At 42.1% G+C, this 26147-nt stretch overlaps 1 protein-coding gene and 1 pseudogene across 3 annotated transcripts in view; both read right to left on the bottom strand.

Annotated features, from left to right (window-relative positions):
• Positions 1–9058, bottom strand: part of LOC139530686 (serine/threonine-protein kinase D3-like) — a 63318-nt gene extending 54260 nt beyond the window's left edge. Inside the window, exons 1-2 of one of the 3 annotated variants that reach the window (XM_071327313.1) lie at positions 8526–9058; positions 7206–7970 (exon numbers count right to left, since the gene is read on the bottom strand). In XM_071327313.1, coding sequence (XP_071183414.1) covers positions 7206–7514 — 309 coding nt within the window. In that variant the 5' untranslated portion in view covers positions 7515–7970; positions 8526–9058. The other 2 variants (XM_071327314.1, XM_071327315.1) reach the window with 2 other exon arrangements.
• Positions 9059–10282: 1224 nt separating this feature from the next.
• Positions 10283–26104, bottom strand: LOC139530688 (adenylyltransferase and sulfurtransferase MOCS3-like; annotated as a pseudogene).
• Between the last annotated feature and the right edge of the window lie 43 nt (positions 26105–26147).

Raw genomic sequence — 26147 nt, 5'->3', positions numbered from 1 at the left:
CCAGTAATGTCATTAGGGTTTAACTGTAAAGAGGCACGGCAAATCAACCAACATAGGACCAGGCCGGACTCCTGAATCCCCTCTCTGTTAGTCTGTGAACTTGACACTGGGCCACGTCTCTGCAAGTGCCCTCAGCATTGGTCAAGGTTGCGATCCATTAAGTGTGCTGCTGAGGCGGCCAGGTCAGAGAGTGCAGACAAGGTGGAACGCCTGTCTGTGCAGAGGGGGAAGTATCCTGTAACTCCAAGAGTGAGTGAGCAGCCGCCAGCCAAATCAATGAGGGAAATGTGACATCCTTCTATAAACAGGAATATACTGCACGCTGGTGTAAGATTTATGAGGGGATGTTACTTTAATTACTCGCTCTACAATTTATCTGTCCCCAATCACTTTACATGGGCTGTACTAAAGGGATCACAGCTATAAATATAAAGTTGTTTGAGGTTGATTACTGTACAGCATGTGCTTGAAAATCTATACACCTGCCCCTTCAATATAATCAGAGTTTGAACCCCTACTTAGAACTATTCAACCAGTAGCAATAGAGACTGGAGCAAGACTAGATCATCTCTAGCTACCATTGTACAGTCATAGAAGATGGTGAAGGGCATCCGTCCCAGTGGCCCACTGACGCTGCCAGTGCAGAGACAAACCAACCACAGGGTGGTGGTGAATTCTACGGCTGGGTCTGGCTCCTAAAACACAGCATGGCACCATTGGGCATACAGCAGGCCAGCTGGCCAGCAGACCACAAGCCATGCACCAATGCAGGCCTGCCGCCATAGCCGTCCTCCCTCCCAAAGGAGGACCAGTCTTCACCAGTCACAATGCCCCAGTCTGTCATTTTGTGACTCTTGTCTACAATTGGGGAGATTGAGACTGGAGAAATGTGAACTGCAGATGGGAGACATTACTCAGTTCACTTAACTATAGAGTGTTTTTATCCCTCTCTGTATTCCCACAAATTACTCAGGACTGGAAAAATTGATAGATTGCTTGCACACATGGTTATTCCAGACATAATTGAAAGCTTATGGTGATACAGGTATCCCTCAGTTGCAGCATTCATACAACCATAATTTTGCCTGCACTGGCCTAAAAAGATTGAAAATTGAAATATGACATTAAGCCTGCACATGAACTCGAAGAAAAACATGTAAGCTGGAAAAATGAACCCTGAAATCATATATACTGTAACGGTCTCCATTCAGAAGCAATTCCCATAACTTATAACCCTGACAGGTTTTGACTCTAGGGTGAACTTTTTTTCTCAGAAGCAACCAAATGTGCTTTCCAGGATGTGTCTTGCCCCATGTATATAACACATAGTGCCCAGAGCTGAGCCCAGCCATGCTCAGGGTGAAATATGGTTGTTCCACAGGAACATGCAGATGTGTGCTGAGCTGAGCTGGGCTGAGCTGTCCAGGATGGGGGAGGGGAGGAGTGGATGGACGTGATTTATTTCCTGTGAGTTTCAGTTAGTTATGGCCTGTGGGAGAGGAGCACTCTCCAGTTTCCATCTGCACTCTCTCGTTTTCTAATTTTGTTTTCATCTCTCTCTCTCGCGCAGAAATCAGTTCTGCTCCTGTCGTTTTGATAAATGCTTTAATCGAATATGGGGTGATTAAAACTATTAACGTGTGTTGATGACTTAAGTGCCATAAGCTGATGATGTACCAACTAAACAAACGCTGTGCGTGGCAAATCAAATCTCTAGGAAGCATGTACTGTTCCATACGTCAAAGATGTGCAAATCCCTTGTTTATCATCAGTTGTTGTCCGTTTCAGTTTGAGTCTTTACATGAAACGTTATTTAGAGCAGCTTGATATTACTCAAAGGTTCAAAATATTACCCAAATCCCTCTGTTTTCACCATACTGTTTCATGTTGTCCAGCTTGACCTATTGAGTGTCTGCTTCTCAAAAGGCCTTTGTTCAGCTAATTACACAGGCAGCTGTTCTACTCTCAACCAGGAACTGGGAGTTACTCTACTGCACTAACAAACCAGTAGGAAAGCAAGGGTGTGCTGTACTGTGCCAGACAGCCACATTTCACAGTACAGTATATCCAGCTGTGGCGAATATGTTCAGAACAGAGCAGGACTATCTTAGGGACAAGGGGTAAAGTAGAAATGTTCATAAAACTGCCTTGGTTTGGTGTTTTTCCCCCCATTGTCTATGCCAAAAGGACTTCAAATTTCCTTCCTTCTTGCAAGCTTTATCCTCTCCCTCGAACAGCTAGAGAGGAACGTTAACTTGGAGGCCAAGACACTCTGTAAACCTTCCATTTTATATCAAACACTTTCAATGTTTCAACTGACAAGGCTAAGATTTCCAACCTTCGCCCCAAACATCCCCACCTGCTATTTAATGCTGCATTGACAGGATATCAAGGCATGTTGAGCGTGCCGTAACCATTACACCATCCTCTACAATTTGTCTGACGTGATCCAGAAACCCAGTGTTATAGTTGAATTTGTTATATTTAAATGTCATGGCACCCCATCCCAACAACATAACATCATCCTTCAAGTATGCCTGGATGGGGAGCGGAGGAATGCTGGTTGGCTGGGCCGGCTGGCTGCTAAAGACAAGTCATTCTCAGGAAGTCATGAACTTTTGTCCCGCGGTTGCTCCCTCTCTGGCTGCACGGGAGGACTTGGGCGACACCAAACAGGAAGCAGCTCCACAAGCTGACGCTATCACTGTTTATACCCCATTCATCACGCACAGAGACCCGACCAAACACCCAGGGCCGGGGCCAAGGAGCCAGACTGAGAGACAGACCCAGAGTCTGGTGGCAGGCAGCCACAGATAGAGAGCCTAACCAGGACAGCCTGGTTCCCCTCAGGGTGGGTCACGTCACTCACTCTCTCTGCTGTGTCACCTCACAGTCCCAGAGGAGCCTGCCTGGTCTGGGTGGGTGAAGGATGGTGCTCTCACGCCAACTGCCGATACCCTCAAAGGGTCATCATCGCATTGACTGAAGTGGAGCAGAGAGGGCTACAGCCACGCAGAAGACTTGAAGAAGTTATCATCTAGAATCAGATTGAGGATCAGGTTATCCCAAGTTCAATCTTACTAATGTCGAGGTACTGTAAAAGTTCCCTTAATGGCCGGTTACCTATCTTAACCATAGAGAGACAAAACAGACCTCGGATCAGTGAATAAGGGCATATTCAATGCACATCCCAAAGGGGCCCAGTGGTTTGGCAGTCAGTTGGATGATGAATGAGCTGTATGGAGTCCATAGAATACACAGTTATAACTGATTGCATTCCCTAAATAGTCGGATTCAAAAAGAGGGTTCAGCCATGAGATAAAATGTCAATGCTGTGTTAACAATGTAAGCCCATGTATGTACTCAGTGGAAACAAGGGAGAGAAACTACTCTGTCAATCTAGGACTAGGCCAAAGACAGCGCAAATTCAAATCTAATACTACTCCGTTTCAAAACATTTAAAGGGAAACAACTGCTCAAACAGCATATACTTCTGACTAATGTTGCTCCATGTTTGTTGCCTGGCTCAGTGACTGACTGGTGGATCGCTTACCAACTACACAGTCGCTCAGTGTGGGAAATGATAGCACACGGGGGCAATGTTCTGTCCAGACTATCTACTGAGATATTAGCATATAAAACATTTTTCCTGTCCACTCACCACTGACACAGAAACCGTGGACTCTCTACTGTTGACTGGAAGGAATCTAGAAAGGCAGAGGTGGGGTCAGAGTTTGTCAGCTGGAAAAGCTACAGAGGCAAATCCAGCTACTGCTTTAATAAAAGGTTAACAATAGTCATGCATACTTCAGTTCAGTGAGGATGGACTTGATGGGCAGAAAAGCACACAGTGATATTTTCCACTGATATCAAAGCCATATGGGTGGATTTCATCAGACAGAGAATACTGTGACCTGCTATAACAGCAGCAATATAGAACAACCACTAGCCATATAAACACACTGCAGACTTTATAACAATTGGATCATTTGTAACACAAAGTACAGTGCCTATTCAGCAGATGTTAATGTAAGTAGCTGATTTTAAAGTAATAACTCGTCTATCTAAGGTTAATGCAAACTGACTGTGTTGATTTTCTAAAAGAACTTTCTTCATACCATATTTACAACATTTTCTTTAGCTCTTGTAGCTGACTCTAGCAACCTTGCCAATACGTTACAAGATCTATGAAAATATCATCAGTGATCAGATGTTCTGCAGACCAGTATCAGCAGACCCCATAAGGAACAACAACATTACACTGGCCTGGAGGACTGTGAACTTGGCCCACATTACAGTAAAGGACACGAGAAATGCACTCTGAATTAGCCCTGGTAGTTCTATGGGTTTCAGGCCTTTCTAATGGTTAAAGGTATGTTCCTTGGAGTGATCACCTGCTCAGTTGTACTGAATGGAACGTGTCAGCTCAACGTAGCTCAAAGCTATTCCACTTTCTAAGAACAATGAATCTCTTGAGAGGAAAAGGTTACAGAGTATTTGCATTATAGAGGTGATGAGTAAGGAGAGGCGAGAAGTGAACAAAGTATCTATACTGTGACTATGTGGGCCAGCCAGGATGCACAGAGAAAAATATGATTACGTTTCTCACTCATTTCTCCAAAATACCTGATCCCTTTGATCGCAACCCTTTGCTCCCACCCCTCCCTTCCTTTTATCCACTAGACACGATGGAATGAGGTCTATAATCTCATCCCCTCACTCAGTCGCTGATTAATGATGGACACAAATAGAGTAATCTTCCTTATGGATGTAAGACGATAACACAAAAGGTGAACGTGTGAATGTCATTTCATTAAAACAGGAATCTGTGATAAGAACATCCACACATAACGACAGTAAGGCCTACACCCCATCCATCAGATAGAACAGCACAAACCGGAAAAAAACAACACAAAATGACATTGAGTAACGGATTTGATAAGAGAGAGTAAGAGTGAGTCCGCGGCCATAGAACTTATTACGTTTCATAAGCTGCAAAAACTATTATCTAAACGTTCAGGATCTAATAAACAGTCTAATGTATGGTATCAGTTGGATGTGAACATCTGAATGTGGATCTGTCGTCTGTAGTCTGAGGCAAGGCCGTTCATACTGTATGTTATTATCTACACTGATGTGTAAAGAAGCACAAGGAGGACGCAAGGACGCACTCTTTGAACAAATAGTCAGTCCTGAGAATGTTCTTCAAGGACCAACTCCATCTCTAGATTGCTAAGAGTTAAAAACCAGACCAATGCATGGTAATGGCAACCCTATAATGGACAGAGACAGTCTGCTTGCCACCAACACAATTTAAAGAACAAACAAATGGAGTCAGCAAATTACATTTGGTTCCACTGGTTTGCTCTTGATTTTCCAAACTTGCCTTTGCATCTTTCTAGCCAGTGGTACATAGGCAACCACTGTTGATTGATGCAGTCTATATTTCAGTTGTTCAAAGCCTCTTCTTATGCAGGAGCCATAACCCAAAGTCATTACCGACAGCCACAGTTGTCATGGAAAATAACCTGGCATATGCATTGCATCGTGGATGACTTTGAGAGGGATAAACCACTGAGTGGTTCAGTGTTAGTGTCGCCAGTGAGAGTACACCACAATGTAAATAGCTGATGCTACTAGACCGTGCACGCCAACCGGAGAAGCCTCACTGCTGCCGAGCATGCTGCTGTGGTGCTTAAAACTCATTCTGTGCACAAGACACAGATGTCTGCAACAACAACAAAAAAACTGTCACAAAAAGTGTAAACAGACAAGTATGGCACAGAAATGGCCAACACTGCCTGCAATATAACCGTCTCACTGTTTTGAAGAGTTCATTTCAACTTGCAACCAATGTTCCCACTAAGCTGCGCGCTCCCGGGACTGCCCCGCAGAAGAAATAACAGCCTGCGCAGAGAAACACGAGATTGAACGTCACTCAACTTTCCAGGTTTCCCCCTTAGCTATCAACATTATCAACGTTTCCCTTTACTGTGGGAATTGTGATCGAATCAACGCAATATTAGCCACTTTCAATGCAACATAACATTTTGTTGAAGGCATTGGAGTATGATTTTATTGCATTGACAGGCTATACTCAGCCTGTACTCTACACAGATCGGCACGGCAAAACCAATCAGAGCTGCAGTAGGATAATATGCAAATAGACCATTGCCATATGTGCCATTCACTTTGAACTGGACTGTGTTTACAGAATGAGCGGTCATGAGTAGAAGTGCTTGTTTTGAGATGAAAGCGAGAGCTGCATGTAGCCAAGTGTACACATTTGTTCATATCTTATGCTAGTTAGTGAGATATTAGCCCAGTTATAGATCATTTGTAGACAGCAATGGGGGAATGATTGCTTCCTGCAAGAGCAGAAAACGTGTACATTTCTACGTGTACATTTCTAGACATCTTTGAAAAGCGAATCAGGTAAACAGCTTTTTTTTCTTAAAGGGGCAGTGTTGTATTTTCAGATAAGCATAATTTGTCTGATTCTCTGTCATTTTATTTTGTAAAGTGGTTTCTTGGATCAAACATAACAACATTTTCAGTCACCTCCTTGTCTGAAGGACAAGTGGATAAACAGGTTAATGTTAAGCCCTGCATGTTTTTTTTTCAAAAGTCTCATGGAATATAGGCCTATATTGAACACCACAAATCAAATCAAATCACACACATTGGCTGCTACTGTAGGCTGAATGATAGAACAGCTATTTCCATGTTAAAATGTTATGGGATGCATTTTCTCCATTGTTTTTGATGGCAGGCCACGCTGGTAAGCCTACATTACGATCAAATAGCCACAGTAGCCAACTTGACCACTGTCTGAAGCTGTAATTTAAAGCGGGTCCCGCTCAGTGTTCATAGTAAAACATGTGCTGGAAGTTGCACAGAATTTTCACAGCACTCAAGTTTGCACACAGCAGACCTGAAATTTGCTCAGTCCCAAACTATGCCACTGATTTGTTTAGCAGTATGCTTGGTGGACTTTCCAGTGGACTTTCCAATCTTTCTTGAAACTTGGAATTGAGGAAAAAAAAGACAACTAAGCTTTTAGGTTTTACAGTGAATTTTCTTTCTCTTGCTCAGGCCTACTTATCGCATTTCACTCTATCGATATCCTCATAGATATTCAGTCTGTCATTATGCATTAGCTGTAGTAGGTCAAGTGTTATAACAAGGAAGGGTTGTGTAATTACCTTTTGGTCGACTATAGAGCAGACCAGGTCTTTGACAGCAGACATCGACAGGTCATGGTTCTCCAGGTTCACCATCTCTCTGGTCAGGCCAATCTGGAGGAGGAAGGACACTCCATGGAAGGAGCTGCGGGAGTTAGTGGGGCTGGGAGCGCTGTGAGTGTGACTCCCGTGACTCCCGTTGGACAGGCGGCTGTAGAGGGGTCCCGGGGGGCTCGGCGATGGTGAGGGGGTCAGAGGCACGGCTGGGATTTGTGAGTGGAGGTAGGCTTTGGGAAAGGACGGAGGAGCTGAGCTGCTGCAGGCAGACATTGGGTTTCTTCCAATGGCAGAGATGATGATGCAAAATGTAAAGTATTGTAACCGTCAGTGATGCCTTTTTAAATCAGGCACCACTGAACTACTAAGAACAGACACAAGTCTGAAGAAACACTCAAGCCTCATTCTAGGAGACATGAAATGCAAGGTCTTCAAAGTATCACGAGCAGTGTTAGCCAATAGTCAAACTTTCATCCCCACTGACTTCTCAGATGCCTGGCAATCAATTCACGGACAAAGCCTGATGATTCCACTAAATGGCCTCAGCTCTCTCTCTAAGGCAAGAGATGTGTGCAGTTTGCACTGCTGAGATACTGTGGATGCTCCAGTCGTCCTCGATTGATTCCCCAACGCTCACTGCAAGAGGCGGTCACCATTCCAAACTTCATGTTCTTGAATGGTGTCCCCTCACAGTACTAGAGTCACATATCTGCCCTGGCCACAGGAAACCTGTCACAAAACAGATACAGTACATTTAATGGTGGTAGAATAGAATATGTTGACCAAACTGAAATAATTCAGCGAAACAAATCATGACCTCGAAGCTGTTTACACTTTCTGAGTAGGCTATGCAATAACAATAAGTGATGCAATTCACGAGAAATAAACATGATCAGGTTTGGTTACAATAAACACATCAAATAATTGTAATTGTAAACTTCGATTATATTGTAAGCAAGTACAAACAATGCATCATGTTTAATAGCTTCATCTGACAAAGTAGCGACATGGTGTAGTTTACCATACATTACGGAATGTTTTCTATTTATCTATTCATCATGCACAACCAACATCTGGAATCAAGGCTTCTCAACATCTGGACCATCCCACTTTCGATTGAATTGCTGGCAGAAGACGACCTCATGTCCACGAATGCCAGCAACACATACAAGACCTGTTTTTGCATAACAAAAGCTTGTTGAAATATTATTCGATATCCTATGAATTACCCTAAATATTCCAATCGTCCATAAAATATGTCTAAAACATCATTGGCCTACTTACCTCCACTTTCTTCAAAAGGCGTCGTTGGATTCATGGCCAGTGGACAGCATAAACTTCTCCAAAAACTCCAACAATCGAATCACACAGAAAAAATATTCAAGTTCATTCGCCTTTTTCTAAATCATGCAAATGAGCAACAATGTAACCATATGCATTAGCAGGATTGTCTAAAAGCGTGCTAAGACTCACAACCGAGTTCTCTAATTTTTGAAACTTTCTCTTGTCGCCTATTCGTGGTTGCCAGATTCATGCGCATCTTATTATCCTTCCAGCTGTGACTACTCCCACTGTTCTGAGAGAAAAGGAGGAGAGAAAGATTCCTGGGGCTTGAAGTTCTATTACCTATTTGGTGCTTTGGGTTTCTATCGGTGAGGATAAATCTTCAAACTACAATCTCACATGCAATGGCGTCTCGAAAAAGTTATCTTTACATTGCGCGTGCCTCTTTCATCTATCTTTTCCGTTATTCGGGTTATGCTGGAGAGAAAAAAACAGGAGTTACCCGACGTCAATCGCTTCAGTTCTGAAAATCAGTTGCGAGCGACGTAGAAAAAAATGCCATCATCCTCTATCCCTTACACTGTTGTTGCACTGTTGCGTCTAATCTTTTAGAGAGGGTGGTGGTATACATCAGCATATCATTTCTTATCCAAATATGGAAATGACAACACATTATGGATGTATAGATGTGTAATAACTCTAACACATATTTCATATATCAATGTTCCCAAATAACTCGAAATACATAATGAAGTACTATATTACCCTGTATGCCCTCAACAATACATTGGGGTTATAACAATGTTTTGTTTTTTCTTGCACAACATTTTACTTGCCATTTAAAGCACAATCTTGAAAACATGAAACGATTTCTTTCACTTTTCACCAGTGAGATATAACTAATTCATCTAAGAATTGTCTGTCAGGGAAGCAATACCCAATGCAACCAGAATACATAAAACAAGTTAAGGCAGAAAAACGGTTGTTATGATTACATGATACACTACTTACACGGCAGGGCCGGTGGAGGAAGAGGACTGTATGGACAAAATATCTGAATGACCAACTGGCGTGAAATTCTTCTTACAACAGACTGAAATATGGGACCAATGATATCTCACACTCTCAGAAAAACCTACATGATCTTTAAGCTTTCCGTGATGAAACCTCAGTGTAGAACCTGTGACGTTGAGTCAATACTGAGGGAAAGAGGGGTCTATCTTCTGGGCCCAGGCCATCAGTCCCCCACAGATGTTCTTCGCAGTGACACAGTCCACCTCAGAACCTGACATTCTCTCCAAGACCTGAACTGCCTTCTGGGAGTCATTACCCAGCTTACAGATCACATAAACTGCAGCAGGGAAACACAAACGAATCAAAATGAGTAGTAGCAGCTTCCATTTCCTGGCTTCTCACAAGATTACGACGTCTGGCTGGCTATGCGAGACTACGTGAGTTGAATGAATAAAATGGGTAGGGAATATTCTTTGTTTGATGCTTGGCCAGAAGCAGAGCTATTGCATGGTATTTTAATTCATATTCACTATTAGGTGTGTTATGAACATGATATGACTTCTTTCACTCTTGAAACTTAAAAGGGTGTCATGTGTACCAGTTCAACTAAATTGCGTCAACTGTTTACAGAACAGAGTGTTTCCCAGAAATTGGCCATTAAAAGAGCTCATTAATAGCAAAATATACACAGGTTTGCTGGTAATGCACTCTGCTGAAATAAAGACCATGATGAATATTCAATAAAAAGAGACCGATGACGGTATATTTTTGTATTGGAAAAAGGATCACCTAGCAACTCCATCAACCCCCGTCATTGGCTGTCCAAAATAAGCGAATACCCTCGCAGGACAAGGTTACACAGACTTAATTAGCACTCAAATTACTCCTGTTTGTTCAGTGAATATGGAGCCGCTCCATAAGCCTAGCCATTGAAGAGCCTCTGCATGTTGTGACCTGCGGAGCTAGATGGAGACCAGATCAGTCATGTTACATGGGACCTGGGATGCACTCGACATCTGCTCTTTCACTTGGACAATTCTCTCCTTCAGCACATGGATGTGTTCACTGTTGCTGTTCTCTAAACAGGAGAGAGGAATGTCTAGCAATGATATAAGGAAATAAACCATTTTACCATTGAATTGAGGACAATTACTTGATTACTAATTCAGATCAGAACAGCTATGAAAACACAGTGATGACAGATGTAATTAATGGAAAGAAGTATTAATATCCTCCTAACTAACTCCATATCTTGCTAATTGTATATAGTTAATGGAGTACAATGCCCGGAGGGTATTCAGCCAGCAGAAGGATACTGAGGGAGGTGGGCAGGTAACATATATCCACCTCCACTAGAGGGCGTACGTTCAGCAGGAGATGAGCAGCCGTGTTGTCCACTATAGCTTTATACTCCTGGCAATAGAAAGGAGAAATTCAAATGTTTGTCAATGGTCACCTACAACACTTCACTTTGTTAATGACAATGTCAGGTTTAAAGGTCTGCGACATCAGAATTGAAGTTGCTAGTTTTCTGTGAGATGACACAAAGATGACAAACTGCTTTGGAGAATAACTTTTCTATAACTACATGCATAGTGCAACTGGTTGCCTTTTTTTTTGTTGAGTTGGGTGGAGTAAGCTTAACGTTTTGTCACATTATTTCAATTATAGGAAATAAAACTTTTTCCCGACTCCAGGCCTTGCACAATCACTATTATAGGCCAATCAATCACGATCTTCATCTCCTTTCTCTTAATGGCTCAATTCTTTTGAAAGCTGTAATTTAGCAGAAATCCAAACAACCATTTCTGTCAGCGCCAACAAAAAAAAAAGGTTATTATTTTCCGTAGAATACGTACAATCACGTTTTAGTCATTTCCCATTTAGGGTTGGGTCAGCGTTTAGATTTAATCTGGGTTTATGAACCCAGAATCACAGAAAATCAAATCAAGTGTAATCATCAGTCCTTGACTTGGACTGAAATAGGTGACGATACTTATTTTGGTTGCTGGTACTGTTTCCATTTAGGTGCAGGAGCTCCACAATACTTTTGAGCTAATATTCTATAAGAGGAACAGGAGCTCAAGCAGTAGAACATTTGAGGTTTGGCCCAAGTCAAGCATTGGTAATCATGCAATAATCGTCAAAAAACAGAAAGTCACGGACTATACTCTACCTGCACGGATACCCTCTGGTCTTTGGAGAGAAGGTTTAGTCTTCGACACTGAAAGAAAACCCAGAAAATATTAGGTAAATATATTCAAAGCCAACACTTAAACAACATTTTCCTATAATTAATGGAAAATGGGAATGTTATTTAGCTTTTTTAGTGCAGTAAAGTACAGAAAACTCCTTTTGACATACAGCGTATATCTCTGCTATTTATCTGAATTATAGATAATGAGCACATTTTCCTGGCCCAACAACATTCCATACGCTATGTGTATTTGCTAAGGGGTTTAAAGGTGAGTGATAACACTTTTGCCAATTCAGATTTAATTTAAAATCCCCTTTACTTTAAAATGCTACCCCCTTTACTTTAAAATGCTAACCCCTTTACTTTAAAATGCTAACCCCTTTACTTTAAAATGCTACCCCCTTTACTTTAAAATGCTACCCCCTTTACTTTAAAATGCTACCCCCTTTACTTTAAAATGCTACCCCCTTTACTTTAAAATGCTAACCCCCTTTACTTTAAAATGCTAACCCCCTTTACTTTAAAATGCTAACCCCTTTACTTTAAAATGCTATCCCCTTTACTTTAAAATGCTAACCCCTTTACTTTAAAATGCTATCCCCTTTACTTTAAAATGCTAACCCCTTTACTTTAAAAAGCTAACCCCTTTACTTTAAAATGCTAACCCCTTTACTTTAAAATGCTAACCCCTTTACTTTAAAATGCTAACCCCTTTACTTTAAAATGCTAACCCCTTTACTTTAAAATGCTATCCCCTTTACTTTAAAATGCTAACCCCTTTACTTTAAAATGCTACCCCCTTTACTTTAAAATGCTAACCCCTTTACTTTAAAATGCTAACCCCTTTACTTTAAAATGCTAACCCCTTTACTTTAAAATGCTAACCCCTTAACAATGAATATGAAAGATCAATGCTTTGCCCACAGTGCCCTCTTTTCAGTAACCCCTGACCTTATCTGTGGCAGCAGACCCACAGAACTTCTCATAGTCCACTAAGTGTGTGACAGTGGGAGTCCTCTCCACACACAGCACAGCTGGCCTGCTTGGTCCGCAGCCTGATGGATCGGAACTTGGCATCCTGGGCGTCAAACATCAACAGCTGTTGGCCACAGGAAGCTGTCACACTGAGTCAAGGAAGGGGCTCCTGTCTGACTGACACACACTACTATGATTCACAGCATGACCCACGTCACTGATTTAAAATGGTCTTTGTATATTCAGAAACATACCTCAAAGGTCCAGCAAATCTACAGAATGTCCTCTCTTTTAGTCTAGCTTTATCAGATGGGCATGGTCATGAAGAAAAACACCCCTTCCTTCCCATGCTACACTGACTCATTCAGGCTTTCATTCATCCAGTCAGCACCATGACTAAGCATAACGTGCCGTTTCATTGTACAGTAGATAAGCTGTAGTGGGGCTGTGGAGTGACTCAGGGAGCTTTCACTGGGAAAGATGCAGTCCTGTCCTGAGGCGATCTTCAGGACCTCCAACGCTTGGAAGCATCCCATGATCCCTGGCACTGAGACAAAAGAGTGAAACGTCAACAATCAATTCCTTTCTCTATGAAAGGGTGAAGACATGAATCAGAAGAGGACTCAACTACTCCTAGGACCCCTCCGTCAGAGCAGTTGGTCACTTTCTCCGGGAGTGGAGGCTTTGGGTACAAACACCTGTAGCAGGGGCCGCCACGGTAGTTATACACTGTCAACTACAGACACAGACAACAGGGGTTACTATACACAAAGGATGAGTAGCAATAAACATATGCCATTTACTAGTCAGTCATTTGTCAGACATTTATGTCAATCTAGTATGCATGCGGGGACTTAAATGTAGAGACTTAAATGTAACTAGATCCTTACCTAGCCCTCCATTCTCAGGGCACTGGCAGATACTAGGCGCTTGCCACTGAGGACACAGGCATCATTTATCAGATAGCGGGTGGGAACATTGTCTGAACAGTCAGCCACAATGTCGCAATTGAGGTGGATAATGTCAAGGAGTAAAAATGCAGTGATTACACAGAAAACCTGTGTGACAGATAGTAAAGTCTCTTATTTACTTCCTGTAAGATAATATAAGGCTCAAAGCGGAGAGGGAGGATACTGTTGGATGAGCTGTAAAGGTGTTCTCTGGAGAGAGCTGGAAGGTAGGGAATTATTCTACTGTGGAGTTCAACCTGTACACACATAAAAAGGACAGACACAAGGCCATTCACATTTAAACCAAACGACGCGGACCCATCCCACCCCTTATATCTAACTCATTTTGAAGAGGAAGAAAGTATTGAACAGAATATTGACTGGCTAATGTTATTTTCCTCTGAATACCGAAAGCCTAAAAGGAGCAATGAACAGTTGAAACAATAACAAAGCGTTTTCTCCACCCCTGTTTTGGTAAAAAAGCTGAGGGATGGGGCTGGAGAAATGTAACCACTCTTAAATTCATAGACAGAGCTATGTTTTGAGGCTATATAGTGTTTCTTTACGTTTACAAGCTTATATTTTGGGTTCTGATAGGGGACGACAGTTGAACGAAGAGGCATTTATACGTTATATTATTTAAGAATCAAATGGGTACATATCATTCATTTATAAATCCCAAAATGGATGTAGTAACTGTATATTTTCCCTTCAACATTCAATTGCATTACCATCAATGTACTGTATGTTCACTATAATAAAAAAGAGGGGGGACTGTAGTTTATCATAAGACTGCCAAACAAGACTGCTAAATAGCTGCATTATTAGACATCTCAGTCTAATATCTGTCCTGTTGCCTAGTCACTTTAACCCTAGCTATATGTACATAGCTACCTCAATGACCTAGTACCCCTGCACACCGACTCGGTTCTGGTACTCCCTGTGTATAGCCATGGTATTTTTACTCGTCATTGTTATTCACTGTGTATTTAATCCTCCTGTCACTATTTCTATTTTTTCTTCTTTATCTTAAACTCGGCATTGTTGAAAAAGGATCCGTGAATAAACATTTCACTGTTAGTCTACGCCTGTTGTTTACAAAGCATGTGACAAATACATTTTGATTTGATCTGAGAGCAAGCCGTTGCTGTTGAGGTAAATGGCACCACCTAGTGGCTATAGCTATGATGTAGAGTTTATTCACAGTACTGCATCAGCCTGTGCAGGCCCCAGTAGCCTCCTATACCTTCTGACAGCATGGGGAGCAGACTGGGCCTTGGCCTGGCCCTGGCTGTCCTCTCCATGGAGCACCTGTCTGTGCAGGTTACTCAGCTCAACCTCGTCATAGTCCAGCAGACCCACACGCCCTGGGGTTACAAAGGGATGAAACCATGTTATAACAGTGTACAAACACTTCGAATCCAGGCTGTATCGCAACTGGCCGTGATTTGGAGTCCCATAGGGCGGTGCGGAATTGGCCCAGCGTCGTCCGGGTTTGGCCGGTGTAGGCCGTCATTATAAATAAGAATTTGTTCTTAACTGACTTGCCTAGTTAAATAAAGGTTAAATAAAAATTTAATTAGTATTGCATATCCCAAGAGGTTCAAAAGTGTATTACATGTAGGCCTACCTAATAATTTGTGATATGCCAAATGCTATGTTGATTTGTAGTGATTCAGCTCCATGGAGAGGCTATATCTTTGGGTTTACAGCATTTGAATCATTGACCATTACTGAGGGTATAAGTTACTGATATTCTCTCTCCCCACATTTTTACATTTACATTTTAGTCATTTAGCAAACACTCTTATACAGAGCGACTTTCAGTAGTGAGTGCATACATTTCCATACTGGTCCTCCGTGGGAATCGAACCCACAACCCAGGCGTTGCAAGCACCATGCTCTACCAACTGAGCCACACGAGATCTACCTACCGATTCCCGCTGCAGCTAGATACTATGCCAGGGGGAAGCCTAGTCCTCCACACCCTAAAGGATGTGTTCAATAAGGTGTTCAATAATGTCACACTAAATGAACACCCTTATTTCAGAGGTTGGGTGAAAGCTGCCATTATTACCTTGTACACCCAGCTCTGGCAGCAGAAGCTGTCTGCTGTAGCGCATGATGTCTTCATTGGACAGGGCTGCCTTGGGTTTCAGAGGTGGAAGTGTTGTCACTTTCTCCTGCAGCTGTAGACCTGTCAAACAGGGGCGGAGCCAGAGGGGTAAATGTAATTCGCTAGTGGCAGTTTGATGCTGATTGACATCTCATTTCACCTCTTGTTGAAAGCATTTATTTTGACGTTCAACGGCGCATTTTTCAAATCGAGGAAGAGAGAAAATTAACGTTCGTTGCGAGATACAGAGGAATAAGAAGAACATACAGATTTTTTTTTTTAAATATTTCCATAGCTCTACGAACTCTTTTCGCGATTGGCGAAAACATAATATTTGAAGTAAGTTTTTAAGGTTTAGCATCAGGTTTAGGTTTCCTGATCAACATTTACGAAAGTTGAGTCGCTGTGTAAGTTAGCATTAGACCTTTGCCTCCATTAACAGATAAGAGATCAGTTCCCAATTTAGCCTTACTGGCCTGTTCAACCTCTCTTTCGTGTCGTCTGAGATTCCCAAAGATTGGAAAACAGCTGCGGTCATCCCCCTCTTCAAAGGGGGGGACACTCTTGACCCAAACTGCTACAGACCTATATCTATCCTACCCTGCCTTTATAAGGTCTTCGAAAGCCAAGTCAACAAACAGATTACCGACCATTTCGAATCCCACCGCACCTTCTCCGCTATGCAATCTGGTTTCAGAGCTGGTCATGGGTGCACCTCAGCCACGCTCAAGGTCCTAAAAGATATCTTAACCGCCATCGATAAGAAACAATACTGTGCAGCCGTATTCATTGACCTGGCCAAGGCTTTCGACTCTGTCAATCACCACATCCTCATCGGCAGACTCGATAGCCTTGGTTTCTCAAATGATTGCCTCGCCTGGTTCACCAACTACTTCTCTGATAGAGTTGAGTGTGTCAAATCGGAGGGCCTGTTGTCCGGGCCTCTGGCAGTCTCTATGGGAGTGCCACAGGGTTCAATTCTTGGACCGACTCTCTTCTCTGTATACATCAATGATGTCACTCTTGCTGCTGGTGAGTCTCTGATCCACCTCTACGCAGACGACACCATTCTGTATACTTCTGGCCCTTCTTTGGACACTGTGTTAACAACCCTCCAGACGAGCTTCAATGCAATACAACTGTCCTTCCGTGGCCTCCAACTGCTCTTAAATACAAGTAAAACTAAATGCATGCTCTTCAACCGATCGCTGCCTGCACCTGCCCGCCCGTCCAGCATCGCTACTCTGGACGGTTCTGACTTAGAATATGTGGACAACTACAAATACCTAGGTGTCTGGTTAGACTGTAAACTCTCCTTCCAGACTCACATCAAAAAATCTCCAATCCAAAGTTAAATCTAGAATTGGCTTCCTATTTTGCAACAAAGCATCCTTCACTCATGCTGCCAAACATACCCTCGTAAAACTGACCATCCTACCGATCCTCGACTTCGGCGATGTCATTTACAAAATAGCCTCCAATACCCTACTCAATAAATTGGATGCAGTCTATCACAGTGCCATCCGTTTTGTCACCAAAGCCCCATATACTACCCACCACTGAGACCTGTACGCTCTCGTTGGCTGGCCCTCGCTTCATACTCGTCGCCAAACCCACTGGCTCCAGGTCATCTACAAGACCCTGCTAGGTAAAGTCCCCCCTTATCTCAGCTCGCTGGTCACCATAGCAGCACCCACCTGTAGCACGCGCTCCAGCAGGTATATCTCTCTGGTCACCCCCAAAACCAATTCTTCCTTTGGCCGCCTCTCCTTCCAGTTCTCTGCTGCCAATGACTGGAACGAACTACAAAAATCTCTGGAACTGGAAACACTTATCTCCCTCACTAGCTTTAAGCACCAGCTGTCAGAGCAGCTCACAGATTACTGCACCTGTACATAGCCCATCTATAATTTAGTCCAAACAACTACCTCTTCCCCTACTGTATTTATTTATTTATTTTGCTCCTTTGCACCCCATTATTTCTATTTCTACTTTGCACATTCTTCCACTGCAAATCTACCATTCCAGTGTTTTACTTGCTATATTGTATTTACTTCACCACCATGGCCTTTTTTTGCCTTTACCTCCCTTATCTCACCTCATTTGCTCACATTGTATATAGACTTATTTTTCTACTGTATTATTGACTGTATGTTTGTTTTACTCCATGTGTAACTCTGTGTTGTTGTATGTATCGAACTTGTAAATGAGAACTTGTTCTCAACTTGCCTACCTGGTTAAATAAAGGTGACAAAATTAAATAAGAATAGCCTAACATTATGTTTACATCTGTGCTAGTAATACATGCATATACAGTGGAGTAAATTACAGCTGTCAGTGTTAGCAAGTTAACATTCAGCAATTTGAAATCCATTAACTCAGTTAGAATTTTGTACTTGAACTCAAAACAAACAATTATTATTATCAATCTGTTAAGGTTACTCAAAAGATGACCACAATTTGCAGTTTGCTATGGTAAAGGTGTAAGAAATTATAGCTAGCTAAGTTACTTACTGCAGAGTAGGGCTAGCCATGATCTAACTAGTAACTTAGGCTGGTAGTTGATTTTAAAGTACAGTTATGATAATGGGGATTTGTAATTAGGATTGAGATTGGACTAAATGTGGGTAATTGGATGCTTAGATGTAACCATAGACTGTCTTATTTTTGCATAGGATCAATTAAACATGAAAAGAAAGGGAGAGATATCAGACTTCTTTTCCGAAAGGACCCAATGGTAGGCCAGGCCTATACTATAAACTACACATTTTAGTTAGCAGCTGTTAGTATCTAATCTTGTAGATCCCTTAATTATACATTTCCATAGCGATATGACACATTATTTAACGTGTATTTCAGACATTTCAAGGACCTGAGAAGAGGGTCCTGTACAGCCATGTTTGAAAACATTTCCCAGAACTCAGCATGGTACTAGGAAAAGGGCGTTCAACAGCTCCTGGTATAAAGACAATTCATGGCTTGAATATTCTGTAAGTCAAGATTTTACTTATTGTTTCGCCTGTAGACATTTTTCTCTGCCCAATACACCTGAATCTGCCATCACATCACAGTCAGGTTTTTGTAACTGGAAAAAGGCGCTGTTTAAAGATTCTGGGTTTAAGCTCCATTCGAAGGCAGAGCATCATATCAATGCTATGTATGCTTGGAATCAGCATCAAAGGGCTATTGACAGCAACTCAATGTTAGATGTCATAAATGAGGACCGGAAAAAGAAACCAGAGGAAAACTGTACTTACATTAAAACAATTGCAGATGTGCTCCTATTAACTGCCACTCAAAATATAGCGCAGAGAGGTCATCGAGAGTCTGATGACTCTCACAACAAGGGTCATTTTTTGACAATCTTAGAAGAAATAGCAAAGCATGACCCTCTCATAGAGAAAATTATGAATACATGTGGCAATGCTAAGTACACAAGCCACCAAATCCAGAAGGAAGTTCTTGAGGGCTGAGCTGAGATGGTGCAAAGTGAAATAATAGGAGAAGTAAAAGAAAGTGACGTTTTTAGTGTAATTGCAGATGAAACCAAAGATGTAAAGAAAAAATAACTAATGTCTTTAGTTGTGAGGTACTATTACAACGGGGACATCCACAAAAGCTTTTTACACTTTCAGTCAGCTGAAAGCTTAGATGCAGCAGGTCTCACAAAAATGATCATTGATTGCCTTGAAAGAAAAAAAATAATCTTGTGGGGCAAGGCTATGATGGTGCATCCATCATGAGCGGAAAGCATTCTGGTGTTTCTGCACGGATTAAAAACAGTGCAAGATTTGCATTTTATGTGCACTGTAATGCACATTGTTTGAATCTGTAAAATCAGTGCCTGAGGCAGTACATTTTTTTGCTCTCCTGCAGAAGCTTTATAACTTTGTATCTGGCTCGTACGTTCATCTCAAGTGGCTTGCAGTTCAGAAAGAGCTATATCCACAGCAGCAGCCCAGGGAACTACAGAGACTTACGGATGTAAGGTGGGCATGCAGATACATGGCATGCCGTAATCTGAGGGACAGGCTCCCAGCAGTTCTGAGAGTGCTACAGGATATCACACTTGAAAATAGTGGTGATAGATCAGTGGAGGCAAGGAGCCTTCTTTCTCAGATAGATTTACATTTCATAAGGGCTTTTGGTAACATTTTGTAAAGTGCTTGGTGATGCCAAATGTCTTTCTGACATGCTCCAATCAAGCTCTCTTGACTTAGCAAGGGCTGTGGATCTAGTAGGTGCCCTTACAGACACATTACAGGACTATACAGAAGTGAGGGTTACTTTGGAGATCTATGGAAAGAGGTTGAAGAGATTGCAGAGCACTGCAAAATAAATGTACAAACAGTGTGTAAAAGATAGCCTAAAACAAGCTTAAGATTTCACGACTCATTGATGAGCACTGTAGGACAGAAAAATAGTGACCAAAGTGATGGTGAGAGCTTCCAAAGAGCTATCTTTTATCAGGTGTTGACAGTCTCACAGCTGAGCTGCAGAGGCGTTTTTCAAAGAAGAATTGCGAGATAATGCAAGGGGTCCAGTCTCTCAACCCAAAGAGTACAACATTCTTGAATGAGGAGCCTCTGTTTGCTTTTGCTCAGACCTTTGAGTCCGATTTAGAGGACCTCAAACATGAGGTTCATCAAACCAAGCGGCTTCTTGATAGGAGAGATAAAAGTGGAAGGGACAGACCGTCTACTCTCCTTGACTTTGTTGTGTTTCTAGAACCTTATAAAGAGGTCTTCCATGAGCTATTTCGACTTTGTAAGATTTCTGTTGTTACACCAGTCAGCAGTGCTTCTTGCGAGAGAAGCTTCTCAGCTTTAAAACTGATTAAAACCCACCTTAGGACAACAATGGTTGATGACAGGTTAGGTCACCTCGGAATTCTCAGTGTTGAGTCAAGGAGGGCACGCTCCTTCAACATGGATGAGTTTGTGAAACATTTTGCCAGTTCTCACCAGAACCGTAGCTTTATGCTGTTTTAAATATACCTAGGATAATTTGGCACTTAGGCGGTCCCTCTGGTCATGATTAAAACCTGCACTGTGTACTAGCTAGTACACTGACATTCTAAAATGATCAATCCAGAGGGTATCAGTCATGTCACACACATTTAATTTGGTCTTGATTAGGCCAATTCCAAAACTTTTCTTTGCTATTAGTTAACATAATATATATGAGCATAAATATGATACTGTAAGTTTGTCCATTTCAAGAGAGAGAGAGAGAGAGAGAGAGAGAGAGAGAGAGAGAGAGAGAGAGAGAGAGAGAGAGAGAGAGAGAGAGAGAGAGAGAGAGAGAGAGAGAGAGAGAGAGAGAGAGAGAGAGAGAGAGAGAGAGAGAGAGAGAGAGAGAGAGAGAGAGAGAGAGAGAGAGAGAGAGAGAGAGAGAGAGAGAGAGAGAGAGAGAGAGAGAGAGAGAGAGAGATGCAGTTCCAAGGTAGAGTCACTGACTATTCAATGTGAAGTAACCCTTTTGGACCACACTATCTGCCACATTGAGGAACTCCGGGTTAAGTGAATCATAGGATCATGCTCCTTAGATGTTAGGGTAGGGTTACACACACATTTTCTGTCATGGTCTATGGACCCCCTGAAGTAGCCATGGCCACCCCCTGGCCACCCCATGTATTAAACTCTTGTTCCGCCATTGCTGTCAAACGGCTCTGATTTCAGTGGAGAAAGAATGGAGAGGGCGTGTATGGTGTATTTAGTGGTTCAGAATAAAAGTTGTGGTTATTATAGACAATGTGAAATGTCACCTCATAACCAAATGTTAAGTTGACAAGTGCTATAAAGTCAATTGAATTGTAGGCTAACTAGTCTGCCGAGGCTCTCCTTCCAAATCCGGTTTTGGTAACTCTAATCCATAGAGAATGATAGAGGACTCTTCTTAATATCTATCCCATTATGGCATCTGCATACGGGCAGTGAATTTAAGGCCATCTAGTAGTCCATTTTCTTCTACTACTTCTATGATTTGGATAACAAACTGACAGTGTGCTTACTGCCACCTGGAGTGTGTAGTTCCAACAGGTATAAAGCCAAGGTTGGTGATTTACTGCCACCTGGAGTGTGTTGTTCCAACAGGTATAAAGCCAAGGTTGGTGATTTACTGCCACCTGGAGTGTGTTGTTCCAACAGGTATAAAGCCAAGGTTGGTGATTTACTGCTACCTGGAGTGTGTTGTTCCAACAGGTATAAAGCCAAGGTTGGTGATTTACTGCCACCTGGAGTGTGTTGTTCCAACAGGTATAAAGCCAAGGTTGGTGATTTACTGCTACCTGGAGTGTGTTGTTCCAACAGGTATAAAGCCAAGGTTGGTGATTTACTGCCACCTGGAGTGTGTTGTTCCAACAGGTATAAAGCCAAGGTTGGTGATTTACTGCCACCTGGAGTGTGTTGTTCCAACAGGTATAAAGCCAAGGTTGGTGATTTACTGCCACCTAGAGTGTGTTGTTCCAACAGGTATAAAGCCAAGGTTGGTGATTTACTGCCACCTGGAGTGTGTTGTTCCAACAGGTATAAAGCCAAGGTTGGTGATTTACTGCTACCTGGAGTGTGTTGTTCCAACAGGTATAAAGCCAGGGTTGGTGATTTACTGCTACCTGGAGTGTGTAGTTCCAACAAGTATAAAGCCAAGGTTGGTGATTTACTGCCACCTGGAGTGTGTTGTTCGAACAGGTATAAAGCCAAGGTTGGTGATTTACTGCCACCTGGAGTGTGTTGTTCCAACAGGTATAAAGCCAAGGTTGGTGATTTACTGCTACCTGGAGTGTGTTGTTCCAACAGGTATAAAGCCAAGGTTGGTGATTTACTGCCACCTGGAGTGTGTTGTTCCAACAGGTATAAAGCCAAGGTTGGTGATTTACTGCTACCTGGAGTGTGTTGTTCCAACAGGTATAAAGCCAAGGTTGGTGATTTACTGCCACCTGGAGTGTGTTGTTCATACAGGTATAAAGCCAAGGTTGGTGATTTACTGCCACCTGGAGTGTGTTGTTCCAACAAGTATAAAGCCAAGGTTGGTGATTTACTGCCACCTGGAGTGTGTTGTTCCAACAGGTATAAAGCCAAGGTTGGTGATTTACTGCTACCTGGAGTGTGTAGTTCCAACAAGTATAAAGCCAAGGTTGGTGATTTACTGCTACCTGGAGTGTGTAGTTCCAACAGGTATAAAGCCAAGGTTGGTGATTTACTGCCACCTGGAGTGTGTTGTTCATACAGGTATAAAGCCAAGGTTGGTGATTTACTGCCACCTAGAGTGTGTTGTTCCAACAGGTATAAAGCCAAGGTTGGTGATTTACTGCCACCTGGAGTGTGTAGTTCCAACAGGTATAAAGCCAAGGTTGGTGATTTACTGCTACCTGGAGTGTGTTGTTCCAACAGGTATAAAGCCAAGGTTGGTGATTTACTGCCACCTGGAGTGTGTTGTTCCAACAGGTATAAAGCCAAGGTTGGTGATTTACTGCCACCTGGAGTGTGTTGTTCCAACAGGTATAAAGCCAAGGTTGGTGATTTACTGCTACCTGGAGTGTGTTGTTCCAACAGGTATAAAGCCAAGGTTGGTGATTTACTGCCACCTGGAGTGTGTTGTTCATACAGGTATAAAGCCAAGGTTGGTGATTTACTGCTACCTGGAGTGTGTTGTTCCAACAGGTATAAAGCCAAGGTTGGTGATTTACTGCCACCTGGAGTGTGTAGTTCCAACAGGTATAAAGCCAAGGTTGGTGATTTACTGCCACCTGGAGTGTGTTGTTCCAACAGGTATAAAGCCAAGGTTGGTGATTTACTGCTACCTGCAGTTATGGAAAGTTTGCGCACGATCATAATTAATTGGCTGATCCCTCCTGATGACCCAGATATAATTATGTGATCCTTCCCACTATGGGGGTGAATGTTTAAACGTTAAAACGTTTAAACGAAGTTGGGATCCTTAACGTTAAGAAAAATCCCTCACCGAAAAACAAAGTTAATTTGTTTTTCCTCCACTTAATTAAAAGCACAGTGCAGTTATCACAAAACATATTATTTTCTGTGTTATAATTGATAGGCTATAAAGGCCTGGGAAAGTTGTGTAATTCAAATAAAACCAGAAAAGATGATGCAAACTTTAGGCTACATTCGTGAATTTGTAAGGCATGTAAAACAATACATTTCGAGATGTAGATTACCAAAACTCTATCCACCTCGCGCTGGCCTGCCTTCTCTGACTCCTTGTTAATGATGCTACTGTGTGTTCAGTCTTCGGACTGTTGCGTGTAGAATATACTAGCCTATTCATGGCACCGATGTCGCTGGGACACAGAAGTATCTTCGGGTCAGTCTTGCGAGCACGGGGTAGCCTAATCTTCGTATTTGCCTCATAATATTAAATTACATTAGGCTACCGGTAGCCTTTATCGATTACGCCTTTCAGACATAATGGAATGTGGCCACTTGAATGCGCCTCGGCTACAGCATGTTTGTTTGTTTGTTTGTCTGTCTTTTAGGGTAGGCTATTTTTAAATGCCGACACAAACCCTTCTCTGGACATATGAACAGGCATTTATTTTACTTGTCTGTAAAGGAATGAAACTTCTGAAGCGGGACTAACATCCATCACTAGGCGACCAGAACTGTCAATCAAATAATTGTGAGCTGCTGCGCGCAGCCTGCCTTGCTGCCTACGCGCAGAACAATCTCCTAAAAACGTATACTAAACAAAAATATAAACGTTTCATGTAAAGTGTTGTTCCCATGTTTAATGAGCTGAAATAAAATATCCCAGAAATGTTCCATAGGCACAAAAATATGATTTCTATCAAATGTAGTGAAACATCCACCTGATAGGTGTGGAATATCAAGAAGCTGATTAAACGTTATGATCATTACACAGGTGCACCTTGTGCTTGGGATAAAAAAAGGACAATAAAATGTGCAGTTGTGTCACACAATGCCACAGATGTCTCAAGTTTTAAGGGAGTGTGCAATTGGTATGCTGACTGTAGAAATGTCCACCAGAACTGTTGCCAGATAATTTAATGTTAATTTCTCTACCATAAACCGCCTGTAACGTCGTTTTAGAGGCCAGCTCACCAGACATGTCACCCATTGAGCATGTTTGGGATGCTCTGGATCGACGTGATCGACAGCGTGTTCCAGTTCCCGCCAATATCAAGCAACTTCGCACAGCCATTGAAGAGGAGTGGAACAACATTCCACATGCCACAATCAACAGCTTGATCAACTCTATGCGAAGTAGATGACGCGCTGCATGAGGCAAATGGTTGTCACATCAGATACTGACTGGTTTTCAGATACACGCCCCAAGCTTTTTGTTAAGGTATCTGTGACCAACAGATGCATATTTGTATTCACAGTCATGTGAAATCCATATAGTCGTATATGTACTGTAACTCAGACGAAACCTTAAAATTGTTGCATGTTGTGTTTATGTTTTGTTCAGTGTACTTTAAAGTTCGTTAAATACCGTGACTTACCAAGACATTTAGTAGAAATAAAACACACCTAGCTACCATACCATAAAAAACTGTATAAAAAACAACACATCAATCAGCGATGTTTATTGTTGTTAGGGAAAAAACACTAAATGTTATGCCATAGCAGAATTCTACTGTTACTTTTTTTAAAGTTACCAATTGTCACTATCAACATGTTACTGTAGCTGCGGTCTATGTCTGTAATGGGTTGCGGTAGATATAACTTCCTTGCCCAGCCCTAGCGGTCATACATATGTTATAGGACTATTATTCTGTAATGTAAATTGATGTGGAATTTAATGATTTTTTCTTATAATTTTAACGGGGGGGAAATGATTTTAAAAAAACGGCTGTTTAAACGTTAAGCAAAATTGTCAATTTGTCACATCCTTACTACCCACCCAGTTGACCACTTTAAAATTGAGTAAGTCCTCAAAGGCGCTGCCCATGCTAAGACGGTTTGTTGGCACTAGAGTCCTCTATCTATCTCTATGCTCAAACCCAACCCAACACTGTAACTTTGTCTGCTGATAGCCACAGCAAGCACTAGGCAACAGCTAACTAGCCTACTGGTATTCAATCAATGTAAAGAGAGACATACCTTTCCTAATTGTGCCAATTTATCATTCAATGCAACGATCTGTGTTTCCATAAATCGTGACTTCAAACAGGAAACCTCTTCCGACATAGCTGCAATACGATATAAGACACGTGAGATACAAAACTGTTACACAATTAGCGAAATAATGCCACAATCGTACTGATTGCAACTGTTTTAGTGATTAATGTTTGTTGTCATTTGTAGAAGTCGGACTCGGCACTTCCTGGTCTACAGAAGAGACCCACGTGGGATGAGACCAAGTGCCAATTGGGGGTGCTTTCCAAT

This window comes from Salvelinus alpinus, chromosome 9, assembly GCF_045679555.1.
Source record: "Salvelinus alpinus chromosome 9, SLU_Salpinus.1, whole genome shotgun sequence".
NCBI lineage: Eukaryota > Metazoa > Chordata > Actinopteri > Salmoniformes > Salmonidae > Salvelinus > Salvelinus alpinus.
Note: the sequence above shows the minus strand (reverse complement) of the source record. Positions and strands in the feature narration are given on the sequence as shown.